This window comes from Pseudorca crassidens, chromosome 4 (assembly GCF_039906515.1).
Source record: "Pseudorca crassidens isolate mPseCra1 chromosome 4, mPseCra1.hap1, whole genome shotgun sequence".
In the NCBI taxonomy this organism is placed as follows: domain Eukaryota; kingdom Metazoa; phylum Chordata; class Mammalia; order Artiodactyla; family Delphinidae; genus Pseudorca; species Pseudorca crassidens.
The window spans coordinates 16,480,805-16,495,493 of NC_090299.1; the positions used below are offsets into that span (position 1 = coordinate 16,480,805).

At 37.2% G+C, this 14,689-nt stretch overlaps 1 protein-coding gene across 1 annotated transcript in view; it reads right to left on the bottom strand.

Annotated features, from left to right (window-relative positions):
- The window catches only part of FAT4 (FAT atypical cadherin 4), a 173,355-nt gene that overhangs the window by 30,762 nt on the left and 127,904 nt on the right, over positions 1-14,689 (bottom strand). The window contains exons 8-9 of the mRNA XM_067735120.1: positions 12,522-12,772; positions 6,132-10,481 (exon numbers count right to left, since the gene is read on the bottom strand). Of these exons, the coding sequence (XP_067591221.1) occupies positions 6,132-10,481; positions 12,522-12,772 (4,601 nt within the window). The remainder of the gene's footprint in view (positions 1-6,131; positions 10,482-12,521; positions 12,773-14,689) is intronic.

The following is a 14,689-nucleotide window of genomic DNA, read 5'->3' on the forward strand; positions in this document are numbered from 1 at the left end:
TGTTTAGAGGAATAAAGTGATCTCATTGCTTTGACATTCATCAATTAATGGTATTGATATACATTATTTATTATAGATAGAAGGAGATATGCTTTCAGAAGTGTAAGCTCCTAGCACATGGAGAATGGGAACTGGTGAAGATGAAAGTGAATGCATAATAGGAGGCCAAGGTAAATCCAGACTTTTCAAGATTACTGTTTAAACTTACAGGAGAAATTTAGCATGTGTCTTCATGTTCTGGGGCAGAAGGTGTGATGAAGTGTTGAACATAAATCAAATCTGATGTGATCATCTATGATCTTTTCGACAAGGATGTATATTCAAGTTTCACTTATTGCAATAGCACATTTTAATGTTAAGTTAGGTATAATTGTGCTAAATTTATTCTTGCCTGTTAAATTCAGCCATCCTATGGGGATATGATGATTTCTGATATCCCATAGTCTGTGTAGGTTTCCATTTAATAGCTTAGATCATATATATGTTAGATCACCACAAGCAATACTTTTGCATGTCTTGTGTTTATACACAGAGGAGAAGGAAGACCATGTGGAACTAACAAAGTTCACTTTATATCTAAATTGATTATTTTATTAGCAAATATAATTCCATAATACATATACGCTATATATTCTGAATGTTTATGCTTATAGGCTTTTTTATTGTTTTAATAGAAAGTAGCTGTTTTTTGCATGCTATGTAAATGAAAGTCACTATGAAGATAGCTCATCTAAATAACCTGATCAGTTAGCATTATGGTTTTTCACATGGAAACAAAGCAAAAATATTATGCTTAAATGAGGGTCGCTAGTAATAAAACCAAAAAGAAAAAAAAAAAAACGGTCTTACCTTTGTATTTTAAAACACACACAAATACGATCTCAATGAGACTACAAATGATTATATATAATGATACACATAATATCTACAATATGCTTACAAATACACACTTATTTTCCACAGAAATAAGAAGCTTTTAAGCTACTAGAACCTGTTATTAATGCTTTAATAAGTTAATGTATCATTTGAGGCAAACTGTAATTCCACTCTTGGAAATAAAATTTGTTTATATTCCTTGGTTTCCTGATCACATGATCATTGACAACATTAATATATGACTGCTGTGATTTTAAAAGAATGACTCTTAGTTACAACTCCCATCTTCGTGAAAGCAAATGTTTGCCAAGTTTCTTGGTAAAATTACTATGCACAAACTGTAAATAACTTTACGGGCCTTTTTATACTGTCAAGTGACATAAAAGTGATGAATGGACAAATCTCATCCTCCCCTGAAATACTGGGACTTACTAGAGAGCACAGGAAAACTTCTCCTTGTGGGAATACACTCCTGGCGTTACTACAAATACCACACCTAAAATGCATCCAGATGTGTGAAAGTGAACAGGAAAGGTTAAAGGTGTTATGAACTAATTCTGTTATGAGAGACCAAGATTTAGAAATAAGTTCCATATACATGCTGCCCTTTATAACACCATTCATTACTATGAAGGATTTAATACAGGGTGTACTGCAAACCAAAAACCTGGGAGCAGGAAGACAAATGCTGTGTGGTTACTGACTCTAATTGTGCTTTCTAATTAGTGTTCTATTAAATGCAAGAAATTTTCATTTGTATAGGAAAAGAAATATTAGGTTTGCAGTTATTAGGCTGATGTTTTCCTCCAGGGTTCCCTGAACTTCTGAGGCATGAATAATATGGAAGATATTTTCTTTTAATTTACTGGGTCATATTGACAGTTGATGCAATTTCTTATACTATTAAACTCTGTGAAAACCTAGACATTAATTTTTCACATGTTCTAGACTATATTAAAATTTATTCATATTTTCTAATATACTCTACATATAGCTAATCAAAGCTTCATTTACTGCTATTAATATAAAATTAAATTATAGGAAAATATTCTTAACAGTGAAACATGAAGTGATTATAACAGAAAATGAAGTCTCAGTATTTCTTTTCTCAGTTTCTTTTTGGTTCTTTTTCTAGTAACTGAGAAAAACCCACCCAAAATACAAGTTACACAAACAAATTAGTTTTCTCTAAAGTCATTAAATAAAAAATATTCTTATTCCATATTTATTATGTGACCCTGTAGCCAAAAACTTGAAAATAAACTTAAAAAAATAAATATATCAGGAATAGGGTAGCAATATGATAATAACTATATCTCTTTATATCTTTTTTGTTGTAATCATTCCATAATTTTCATTTTTCTACTTGCATCCTTACAGGATGTTCTCCACAAAGATTCCCTGTTGAGCTAATATTTAACCACTCTCTGTGGGGTGCTCTTAGGATAAAGTCTCTCAACTTGCATCAATTCATAAACACTCTTCTAATCTGTAGCACAATCTCTAGCTTCACATGAAATATTCAGTAGTGTGTGTGTGTGTGTGTGTGTGTGTGCATGTGTGTGTGTGTGATGGAGGGACAGCAGCTGAGAATTATTTTAATCAGAAAGTTTATAATCTCTCACAGCTCCAATTTGCAATGCCACTGACTTTAAAAATCACTGAAAAAAAATGCAGTGTAAGTCCACAATAGTAAATAGAGTATAAAATATAGGTGCTTTGAAATAATTCTGATGATCTGAAATAATTCTGAAATAATTCTGAAATAATTCTGATGATCTGATGATTCAGATGTAAACATCTGAATACAATACACATAGACTTTGAAGAAGGCTTCACTAAGGCACTAATCCTTAACGTTAACAGAAGTAAAATCTAGCCAGAATGAATAGTTAAAAATTCATTCTGTGAGGCACACTTGTGCTTAAGTATGAATTTTGTTTTATGACTTATTAGCTCTGATTGGTTCTTTAAGATGTTTTGGTGCACTAGCTCCGCCTTCCTGAGTCAGGTTACCTGGTAAAGACTAGCTGGAAAAAAGTAACTCAAAATGATACTTGAGAGATTACCTTTCCAAAGAACATTAAACATTTACAGACATTTAAACAATGCATTCCTAATTTAGTGTGTGGGTTAACAATGTGTCAGCATGGTTTCTCATATACTGTTTTCTGCAAAACAAAACAAAGAAATAAAACTATCAGACTTCAATTATCTGCTAGTTTTACTGGATGGACTTTGCATATAGAATTTGGAAACAAAGAATGACATTAATTTAAAAATGTAAGATTTATATGAAGCATTCAATTATACGTTTGTTTATATCATTCCTGATCAATTGGATTATCTCCAATTATGCAAACAGGAACCAAAGTGAGCTCTGAGGAGGGACCGCGTGTAAAATTAATACATTACTTCAAATGATGTCCCTTAGAGAAAGAGGTTATGATCTCGTTTTTGGCAGCTCTGGGCCTAGAGTCACCAGAGTGTAGGCTCAGCTTCCTACAACATAAAATAGGAGCAGTAGGAGGATCTTTCTATGTCAGATACTCTCTGTTGACACCCAGCTCCATTCCATCCTTCTGTATTGCAGGGACTGGAAGTTGGAAACTATCACTTTTTCAGACTCCCTTACAGCAGGACTCAGGTTTAGCTTCTGCCAGTGGGTGAGAGTTGAATGATATCTGAAGGGTGACAGCAAAGCAGGGACTGTTCTGGGAATCCCTCACTGCAGAACTGCAGTGATGATCAGCAGTGGTTTCTGGAAATACCCGCAATGTCTTTATTGCTGAGGTTACGGGTGAATTTTCCTGACCTTCACTCTTATCCAGTTTGAGGATTCCGATACCTATCTCATCGGCTTTTTGTGCGGTTTAAGTAGAATAATGGGAAAAAAAATTCTTAGAAGATATCACAGACCCACTAGCAAAACTCTCTAGCAAGTGCAGATCAAAGTGTGATGAGACGTGAAGGCATATAAAGAGCAGAGGCTCCGGAGTAAAGCTTTTAGTCAAAACTCAGATCACTTTCTGTGCCATGCTGGAGGCAAGTTATCTCATCTCCAATCTCTCTAAGATCCAAATCGTTTTGTTTTTAAATGGGAATGATAAAAAAATTCATTTAATAGAGTTGTGAGAAGAACTGAATAAATAACTAAGTGAATAACAATGTCTGTGATGCAAGGAGCTTTAAGCAGTGTTTTAAATAGTCACTCGACAAATGTTATTAATATTTCATGATGAAAGAAGAGTATGCTTAAAAGTTTCAACAACTACATTTAGAAAAGGATGTGGTGTATGTTTAAATAAAATGCAACAAATAAAGAAACAAACTACAGAGAAGTGAAGTGAAAGGGCTAGTTCTGTGTCCCTTCATGCAGTAAGTAACATTTATGCTGAGATCAGCATAGGGTGCCTTGCTAACACACTTTCCCTCTTCCCCATCTACTACCCAATGCAGTCACACTTTCTTCATTCCAGAACTAAGCGTAAACTCACTCTAGGTGTGAATCAGTGTATTATACTAAAATGGGACAAATAAATCATCTTTATTGTTGAATTCCCAACAGAGGAAGTAACGAGGGGTGTGGTTGGTGGGGGGAGAAGTGTGGGAAAGAGTGAAGAAGGTTTTCTAGAAACCCTGAACTCATAACATGTATGTAAGCCTGTTATTCATGATCCTACAAGTACAACTCTGGTAAGACTCACGCTTACCTTGTGCCACTGACGCTTGTCTTTATAGAAACCCTATGGCACACCTCTACATCTACCCTTATACTAACACTGCTACTAACGCTACTAATCAGCATTGCTACTTATTGAAAGCTGGGCTCTGTGCTAGGTGTTTTAAAAACATTATTTTTACTCATTAAAACAACCCTAAAAGATAAGTAAGTATGATTATTCCCATTTTACAGATGGGGGAGTTGAAGGTCAGCAAGCTAAGGTGACTTCCCAAAAGCTATAGATATATCAAGTTCTGTCACATCCCTTGATTCTTTCATTCATATGTTTGCTGCCCCGTTTTTTCTTTACATTTCAAGGACATTATTTTGTTAGAAGGCAAAGCTTATGAGATCTGCTTTGGCTTATTCAAACTTGCTTTATATCATCATCAAGCAATTCAATTCTCCAAATATAAAACTATAAGTATACACATGGTGGGCATCATTTTAAAATATGATATCCAAATACATTTTCTGAAAAACTTCTTTTAAAATAGTATTCTGCAAAACATCTACCAAATTTTTAAAAATATATCCTGGTTTTACCTATTTCACTGTACTTTAACTTGTGTTCATAAACACTACAGGGCAACCCAATGTAATATATATGCTCTAAAAATGTATACTGTGCAAATTACAGCAGAGAAATTGTCTCTCCTCAAACTTATCAACAGCATAAATTTATACACATTTGAAGGTGCACTAACTACAGATCAGCTAATAAATAAATAGGTGATAGATAGATAGGGATAGAAACAGAGATATATTTAAACATACATCATGTCCTATTAGGATGCCAAAGACTAGTCAAACAAATTTGCTCAATATATTTAACTCTGTTTCTAAAATGTCAAGGTACATTGTGGCTCAGTTACCTTACAAATCAGCCTGTGATGTTTTCTAACCGACTACTACAAATAACAAGGCATTTTAATCTCAATCTGAATCACAGCTCTTGCTTCATTCTCCTCACAGTGTGGGTCAAATTTCAATAATCCTAATGATAATTATGATAAAAAATCATAAAGATGATCATGATAAAATGAAGGAACCAACAACAATAGTTGATAACTGTATTTAGGACATTAAATAGTCCAGGTCTTATACTTTAAATATACCATGTCCTTTAACTTTAGAACACTTTTTTGAAGATAGGATATGCTCTTTTTGCTCTTGTACAAGAACTTAACCTCTGGAATGAACTGTGTAAGCTCACATCCCGACTCTACAACAAATCAACTGAGTCACCTTAGAATACCAACTCAACTTCTCTCCACATCATCTTCCTCCTCTGTAAAACCTGGAAAATCATTATCCCTACCTCATAGGTTTCTTGTGAGAAGTAAGTGAAATAAATACAGATAAAGTGCTTAGAAAAGTGTCTGGCCAATAGTAAATGCTTAAAGCATTTGCTGTGATTCTGCCTACTCTTTAGGGAAAATCATTTGAAAATGACAAAGCTCATGACTTTCTATTATACTTGATATGGCTAAAGTCTTGGTGGAAAAAAAAAAGCCAAACATTGTCATACCTGTGTATCCAGTTTTGCAAACACAGTTGAAGCCTCCTGGAAAGTTCTGGCAGACGGCACTGTTCTTGCAGGGACTAGGCAGGCACTCGTTGATATCTCTCTCACAGGCCCTGCCAGTGAAGCCATCTGGGCAGCTGCATGAAAATCCTCCCACTAAATTGTGACAGGTCCCACCATTGTGGCAAGGGGACGGAAGGCATTCGTCTATGTCTATTTCACACCAGCTGCCAGTATAGCCTGGCAGACACTTGCATAAGAAAGGCTGCAAAGGTTCATTTGCCACGATGATGACTGGAAGGCTCTCGTGGCTCTTTAATTTGAAGCTCACGGCCAGTCTCCTTACACAGCTCCCTCCGTTCTGACATGGGCCAGGAGCACAGGAGTCGTGATCCACAGATTCTACCTTCACTCCACTCTGCCGGAAGAGGATCTCTTTGATGCTTTCGAAGAAGGTGGCTACACCACTGGGATTCACATACTGATTATGGTTTCGCTTCACAGCTGCCAAAAGAAACGTTCTATTGTTCCCTTCATAGGCCCCATAGAGTTGCACAGCGGTCCCAAGGCCAGTCAGCTGTGAACTGGCAATGCGTAAGAAATGAAGGTAGTGGTTCGTCAAGAAGTCCTTTACGCTTGGTACACTGAGACGCAGTAGGATGCTGTTATCCACTGTCGTGTTGGAAAATCCAGTGAAGAAAACTCGGATATTGCTCGTGACCGTGCTGTGGACGCCATCATTGCTGAGGACAGTCAGATCAAACGTGCCATCTGTGGACCTTGGCTGGGAACTCAGATTGCAAGTGCCCCTTGGAATACTGAAGAGGCTCGTAACTCCCGAAGTCAGGGAGCAGTGGAAGGTGTCTAACACATCGGGATCCTGTGGCTTCACGGAGCCTAAAATCCCACCAGGAAACAAGTTGCCGTAATAGTTCACAAATATCTCCACTGTCCGAGACTGTGAAGGGTTGTCGTTTTGGTCTATCACTGTGATATGCACGGTTCCTGTGGAAGACATCTGAGGAACACCGGAGTCCCTAGTGACCACAGACAGATAGAAGTCTGCAATTTGCTCTCTGTCAATCTCTCTAGTCGTGCTCAGAACTCCAGCAGTGTTCAGACTAAAATAGCTGGTGGCAGGACCCGTGCTCAGCAAGTAATAGGTAAAGGGGCCTTGATTTGGAGGGAGGTCAGGATCCGTGGACTGAAGGGTCATCACCAGAGTTCCTGGGCGTTTGTTTTCCATAACTTCTCCCTCACTGATGGTCAGCATAGGCCCATTATCATTTATATCTTCCAGGGTGACTAATAAGGAGGCACTTCCTGTAGCTGAGGGGGTCCCTGAATCCACAGCTAAAACCGTGAGATTATAGATGGGTAGGGTTTCTCGATCTAATTCTGCAGTAACGGTGATCTGTCCTGTCTGTGGATTAATGGAAAAGGCACCGTTTTCATTCCCTGATCCAATAAAATAGGAAAACCTACTCCAGCTGGGAACAGAGTCTGAGTCGAAGGCACTGACAAAGGTCACATGAGTTCCCGTTGGGACCCCTTCACTGATCTGAACACTGTAGATGTTTAGACTAAAAACGGGTGGGTCATTGGCATCAAGCACAGTGACATTTACAGTGACCTCATCGATGTCTGCACCCCTAATGCTGCCAAAATTCTTGGCCACTACCTTCAAAGATACCCTTTCTTCTTTTTCTCTATCAAGAAGTCCAGAAACATAAATTTGTCCAGTCTTCTTGTTGATCTGGAAACCCTTCTTTCTACTGTTACCAAAAATCAAATAATGCACTTCCCCATCGGTGCCCAAATCACGGTCACTGGCAAACACTTCTCCAACAATAGTACCTTTAGGAGCTGCTTCTGAGATTTCAAAATAGTAAAGTTTGGAAACAAAACGAGGCACATATTCATTTGTCCCTTTTAACTGTATATTAACAGTGGCAAAACTGCACCTTTCTTCATCGGGGACATTGAAAGCTTTCACAGTAAGGTGGTAGCTCTGCTTGGTTTCAAAATCCAAGAAGCCTTGAGTGGTGATGACTCCTGTGTTGGGGTCAATGACAAAGAGGTCACTGTCAGATGACTGTATAGTATATGCAGTCACAGCATTGGTTCCAGAGTCGGCATCCGTTGCATTTAGGTGGATAACTGTCGTCCCACTGGGGGCATTTTCCAAAACAGTGGGGAAATATTCATCAGGGAGGAACACTGGAGAATTGTCATTCACATCAACCACATCTACAGTCACACTGCAGTAACCAGTCCTTGCAACCCAGCCTCCATCTGTAGCACTAATAGTCATTTCATGTTTCTGGCACAGCTCATAATCAAGAGCTTTGGCTAGTGTTAATACACCTGTGGAGGAATTGATTGCAAAGATGCCTTCTTCATTTCCTGAGGAAATACTGTACTTAATCAAGCCATTCATAGCCGTGTCTCTATCTCTTGCAGAAACGGTTCTGACAATGGCCCCAATACTATGGCTTTCAGGGATGGTTGCACTCATGTGGCTTTGAGAGAATTCAGGTGTGTGGTAGTTTTCCTCAGTGACAATTATTTGAACAGTTGCTTGGGATGAAAGCGGAGGGTTTCCCTTATCCTTCGCGGTGACAGTGATCAAAAAGTTTTGATTCAAGTCAGATATCAGGGGAGCTGCTACTGAAATCCACCCTGTATTATTGTCTAACTTAAATTTTCCCAAATGATTTTCATTCGAAATGAAATACTCCACTTCAGAATTCAATCCAAAATCTTTCTCATCTACTGCAGTAACTTTGATTAACTTTGTACCGATTTTAACATGTTTGGTGACTGGAGTAAAATATGCAGTTTTAAGAAATTGTGGTGCATTGTCATTACTGTCCACCGTGTTGATGGTAACTGTTGTCTCACTAAGTAATGCAGGATTACCTCGATCTGAAGATGTCACTATAAAGCTATGTCTGTTGATGTTCACGTTACTGAAGCCACTGACGTTCTGGTATATTAAGACCTGTTTATTGAAAATCTCTCCTGTGGTGGCATTAATCCTGAAGTACTCTGACTGAGATTTTATAAAATAAAACACTTGTCCGTTTGATCCCTCATCAGGGTCTGTTGCAGATACCTGAGTCACTCTGGAGCCGATTTCAGTAAGTTCAGGAAAATCTAAGTAATAGGATGGTCTGCTAAATCTTGGGGCATTGTCATTGACATCTGTCACAAATATTGTGACATCTGTACTTACAGTCCACCCAGAATCGTGGGCAGAAACTCGGATTCTGTAACGGTCTGTGTCTTCTCTATTTAAAGGTCTACTAATTACAATATCCCCAGTGCTGGGATTAATCGTAAACGGAAGACTTGTGTCCATTATAGAATATCTACTAACTGCATTTACACCAATGTCTTCATCAGAAGTTGTGACACGTGTAACTGTGTACCCTAATGGGGAATTTTCGGGAACATGGGCACTGAATATTTGCGAAAACCTAGGGGCATTATCATTTTCATCTAAAATGTTAATGATGACTTTTACTGAGGTGCTCTGAGAAGGGGAGCCTCTGTCTGAGGACTTTATGGTAAGCACGTACTGAGATATTTTTTCCCGGTCTAAAGGTCGAATGCTTCTAATTTCACCAGTAGCATGATTGATACCGAAACTATGTTCTCTGTTGCCATTAACAATTTCATAGTCTAACTGTCCATTGGGTCCACTATCCTTGTCCACTGCAGAAACAGTAAGTATTTTTCGAGGAGAAAGGTTTTCCAGTATTTCAGATACAAATGGATCTTCCTTAAAAACTGGGGAATTATCATTGACATCTAATACTGTTATGTCAAGTTTCTCATAAGAGGAGAAAGGAGGGAAACCTCCATCTCTGGCTTCTATCCATACAACATATTTTTGTATCTTTTCAAAATCCAGAGGTTGACTAATGGACACCTGCCCTGATAACTGATCAGTCTGAAATGTGTTGCCAAGATTCCCACTTGCAATATAATAGGACAGAGGTTCTCCTCTCAAGGAGGACCCTGTTATGGTAGTGACAAGAGTGCCTACTGGTTGGTCTTCAGGAAACACAAAAGTTTGTTCTTTAGCTCTGACTTTAGGGAAATCTGCTTTGTTCACAAATCGAACAGTCACTGTTGTAGAATCTGTCTTTGGAAATGAGCCACCGTCTTTTACGTGCACAGAAAATGTCACTTCTGAAGTACCATTTAGTGGTCTGGCTGCCATAATAGCTCCTCTCAGTGGGTCAATGTGAAATTTTTCAGAGTTTCTACCCGAAAGAGAATAATGTAGTTCAGCATTGGGTCCAAAATCAGCATCTGTGACAGTAACCGCAAAGACGAAGGAACCTATAAAAGAGGGAGTGTGCAGTTATCATCTCATGGAACCCCAATAAAACATTTGATAGTAAGTTAAAACACTATATTAAAACTATATATAAAACACTATATTGCTACCTGACATAACTTTATTTCCCCATGATTACTAGTGGAGAACAGTACCTCTTATATTGTCTCTGAAGTTCCCCAGTCAAATCTAACAATAGTCTTCAGGAACTGACCTGCAATTATCTACCTAAAACCCATGCAGTCTAGTGAATTTAATAATTTTCAGTATGCCTTTGCGAGAAGCACAGGGAAGGGCAACAACGGCTAATCCTTCCAAATTATAGTTCCTAGGAGAAAAATCTGTACATAACAGAACTTCCAACAAACATGATAATACAGGAGTTCTGCTAAGAACTATGTTTATGCCCAATGGGGGGGAAAAATAATTGCCCTATTATGTCTTAAAATATTATTGAATTACCTTTTATGTAATCATGTCAACAAAAATAATATGTTTAAAAAATTACTGTTGATTCCTTATACCCACTCTTTTATAGCAAAATTCTCTTATCTGTGAACTATTCTCATATGGAGATGAAGTGTATATATGTATGTGTGCATATATATATATATATATTAGAACAATTATAAATTACACACACACACACATATATGAACAATTATAAAGTACACACACACACACACACACACATATATAAACAATGATAAAGTAGTAAGAAATAAGAACTGAGGAAGAATGGACTCAATTTGGATTCCAAAAGTCAATGCTTGGGATGAGGGCCAATTGGACAGATTGTAGACGAGATAACGCTGAAAAGCTGCCATAAGGACGTGTTTTCGATGAACTTATTCAGAAACCTTTCCCAAACCTGCACTCCTACCCGTAACAGAAGAGTTTGTGACACAAGTGAAAAGTCTCTAATTTAAAAAAGGCCAGTGATTCTGATTAATTATATCATGTCTAATGAGGAAAAAAATGCTTAAGCCTTACTCACTTTGTACAGGAGATGTTATATTGCATCACCACACATCGGGTGTGATTAGAATCATGCCTGCCAGCATCATTTCAGCTGAAGGCCGTCATCAGGGATTTATGACTTCACTATTGACATTTCCTTTTGATAGAAATTTGGCACAATAATTTATGGATTTTATACTTGCAATTGGTATCAATTAGACCTTCTCAAGTGAATAGAAGATCAAAGATCACTAGAGGAGAAATCCTGCATCCGTTTTTTTTGTTTTTCTAATTAAAAATATCTTAAAGCAAGGAAAATTAATTATGGCCTTTATGTGTATATTTTCCTGTTTCAAAATTCATTTCAAAAATTACCAATGGCAGATGATTTGTGTAGTGCCTGAGAGTAGGCCATTCCTTGCAAAGAAACAAACAAAACCAAACTAAATTTAAAAGAGATGCAGAAAGCTAAATACATATTGTCAATACGAAAGTCGTTCATGAACGGCTTCATAGTCATACTAATGGAAGAAAAACTTCACTCATCAAAACTAGAGTAAAATATTTACAGTAATAATTAACTAGAAGGATTCCTTCATTAAACCTTTTGAAAACTTATCTATCTATGAAGATTGAATAAAATATTCAGTTTCTACTAAGAAATACAGTTGAAGGCCTATTACTTTCCAGATAATGTTTCAGGTGCTTGGATATGGCATGGAAAAAGAGATAATGTCCCTCCTATCAAGGAACACACAAATTACATCTCAGGACAGAACCCTCCTTGACTACAGATTGAAATCTATTCTAATCTTTAACAATATTCAAGTAAAATTAAGAAACAGCACTAGGAAAGGTGTGGCAATTATAAAACCTTAAATACAATTAGTCTGGGAAGAAAGAATTAATTTGCAAGATTCGATGTTCCTTCAATTTATTTAGGCAAGAGTTGACTTTTAGAGGATTTGCCAACTTTGGCTATATCAGAAATATACACGTAAAAATAACAGCAATGTAATTATAGAAAGTGTCCAATGTATAGTTTTTATTCATCTATGAGACCTCCGAGTTGGTTTGGTTACCTGGAAGAGTAGGGGATGGGATATGTGTGACATACGGGTGATGCTGAAACCTTGGTGGGTTGTCGTTGACGTCAGTCACCGTGACGAGCACACTGGTGGAACTGGAAAGAGGCTCCGGGGATCCAGCATCACATGCGACAACCACTAAAGTATAATTCTCTTTTGTTTCCCTGTCTAGCAACGCGCTGGTGATGATTTGTCCTGTGGATGGGTTGATGGTGAACTGAGAATTTCCACCAATGATCCTATAACTAAAGCAGAGAGCAGACGTGGGCATATTTCTTCCAGTTTTAATGCTGCAACATCTATTTACTATAATTTAATGACCGAGGCAGAAATGTCAAGAAAAACATTACAAGTAAGATCACACAACAACGAAAGGATATGGCGAGTTCAAATTTTATGTGAACATCACATTAACAATCTTTATTGTGAGATATCCCATGACCTCAAGCAGGTCCTCACAAGGTTTGTGGGTTTCTTAAATCATGCAAGTCCCCAGAATATACCCAGAAGACTATTGTGTTTTAAATAAACCAGCCTGAGAGCATAAATCAGGGCCTTGCTCTAATATTGTGGTCAGTGGCCAGGATCACAAATGAACATCTGTTAAATGAATCTAAAAATTATTTTTTCTGCTGTGCACCACCAGAAAGGTCAGTGGAAGATCTTTTTCTTTAAAGACCAAACAAAGTATTTGACACATACTGACTGTCCAGAACAACTCAAGAACTGATTATTTATACAGAGACATTCCTAGATACTAATTCTCTCATTTGCTATTCCTCATATGGCCATGCTGCTTTGCTTTCTTGTTGTAAGGAGAGGTATGACATCTTCATGGATATTTTGATGCTAACCAGATTGGTTAGCAGGGAGGAGTTTCCACTGAGAATAGCTTCTATCTTCTTTCTGAAGAAAAAAGCTGTCTGTATATATTCCTGAGAGGTCAGCTAGGAAAGAAGTAGCTAAGCTTGAAGGTTCAGAAGCTGGCTGGGGTCCATAATTTTTTAAGTTGGAGCGTAGCGAGATAATAGACATCTTTCAAAGCTTTCTCCTTTATGCCAACAAAGAAATGCCCTTGTTGGAACTAACTGGTGTTTCTATAGTTTGGTTTGTGTCCGTAAAAACGTAGCAACAGCAAGTGCCTAATAGAAACAGCAAGAAAAACCTTGCAGTGCAGCCAGTGCACATTTCTCCTATGAAGTTCATCATGTAAAACAAACATTTCAGCATCTTCATCCTTTTTAGAGACATAATGAACCGTTGGGAGCTATTTCTTTTTTTTTAAATAGAGGTTCTATAAAATGAGAGCTAAATAGAAAAAGAATAAAGAAGGAATTTGGTTGAGAAATGATATTAATATTGATAAAGTACTTGGTATCACTCAGATTTGAACACCCTTTGACACACCCACATGCCACGATCAGGAGTGAGAACAGCACTGACTATATTTCCTGGACCAGAAATGACTCTACAAAGTGTAATTACTATGCTTACACAGTAGAAGCTATCTATTCCCTTTATCAAAATAAAAATAACACAGGTTTGTAAATGATTTCTCGAAGTTAGAAATTCAGGACTCATGAAATAATCATATTGCCTTACCTTTTGGAGAAAGTCTGTAGACACCTGGATTATGAGAATTACGTGACTTTACTTTGGGAAACTTTGCTTCTATCGGTAGGTGTAGAAATGACCAAATAAGTTAATAGGGGTTGCAACAAGTGCTTCATAGTGCCACAAGCTTTCTTACAGCTTTATGGCAGCAAAGGTCAGGGTTCACTCAAATATTTGTTCCCTTAAGCATTTACAAATAAAAATAAGAAGGAGGCAAAATGTATGTAAATTTGATTTGGATGCTTTGTATGTGAGAAGACCATGGTATGTTAGAATGAACAACGTGTTGAAAGGCAAATGATGTGAGTTCTGGCCCAGGTTGAACTAACTAATCCATACAGGAGCTCTGTACTATAAATTCTTATTCTTTATTTTATGCTATTGCACATAAGATTGTCTGTTTAAAAGTAGGTAATATATTTATTAGTTTTAAAAATTAAAGAATAAAAGTGTATCAATAGTGTATTTTAAATATGAGATATTCTTTAATATCTCACAATATCTATAATACCAGTTTCAATCAAATTTATTCTTGTAAGTTACAAAAA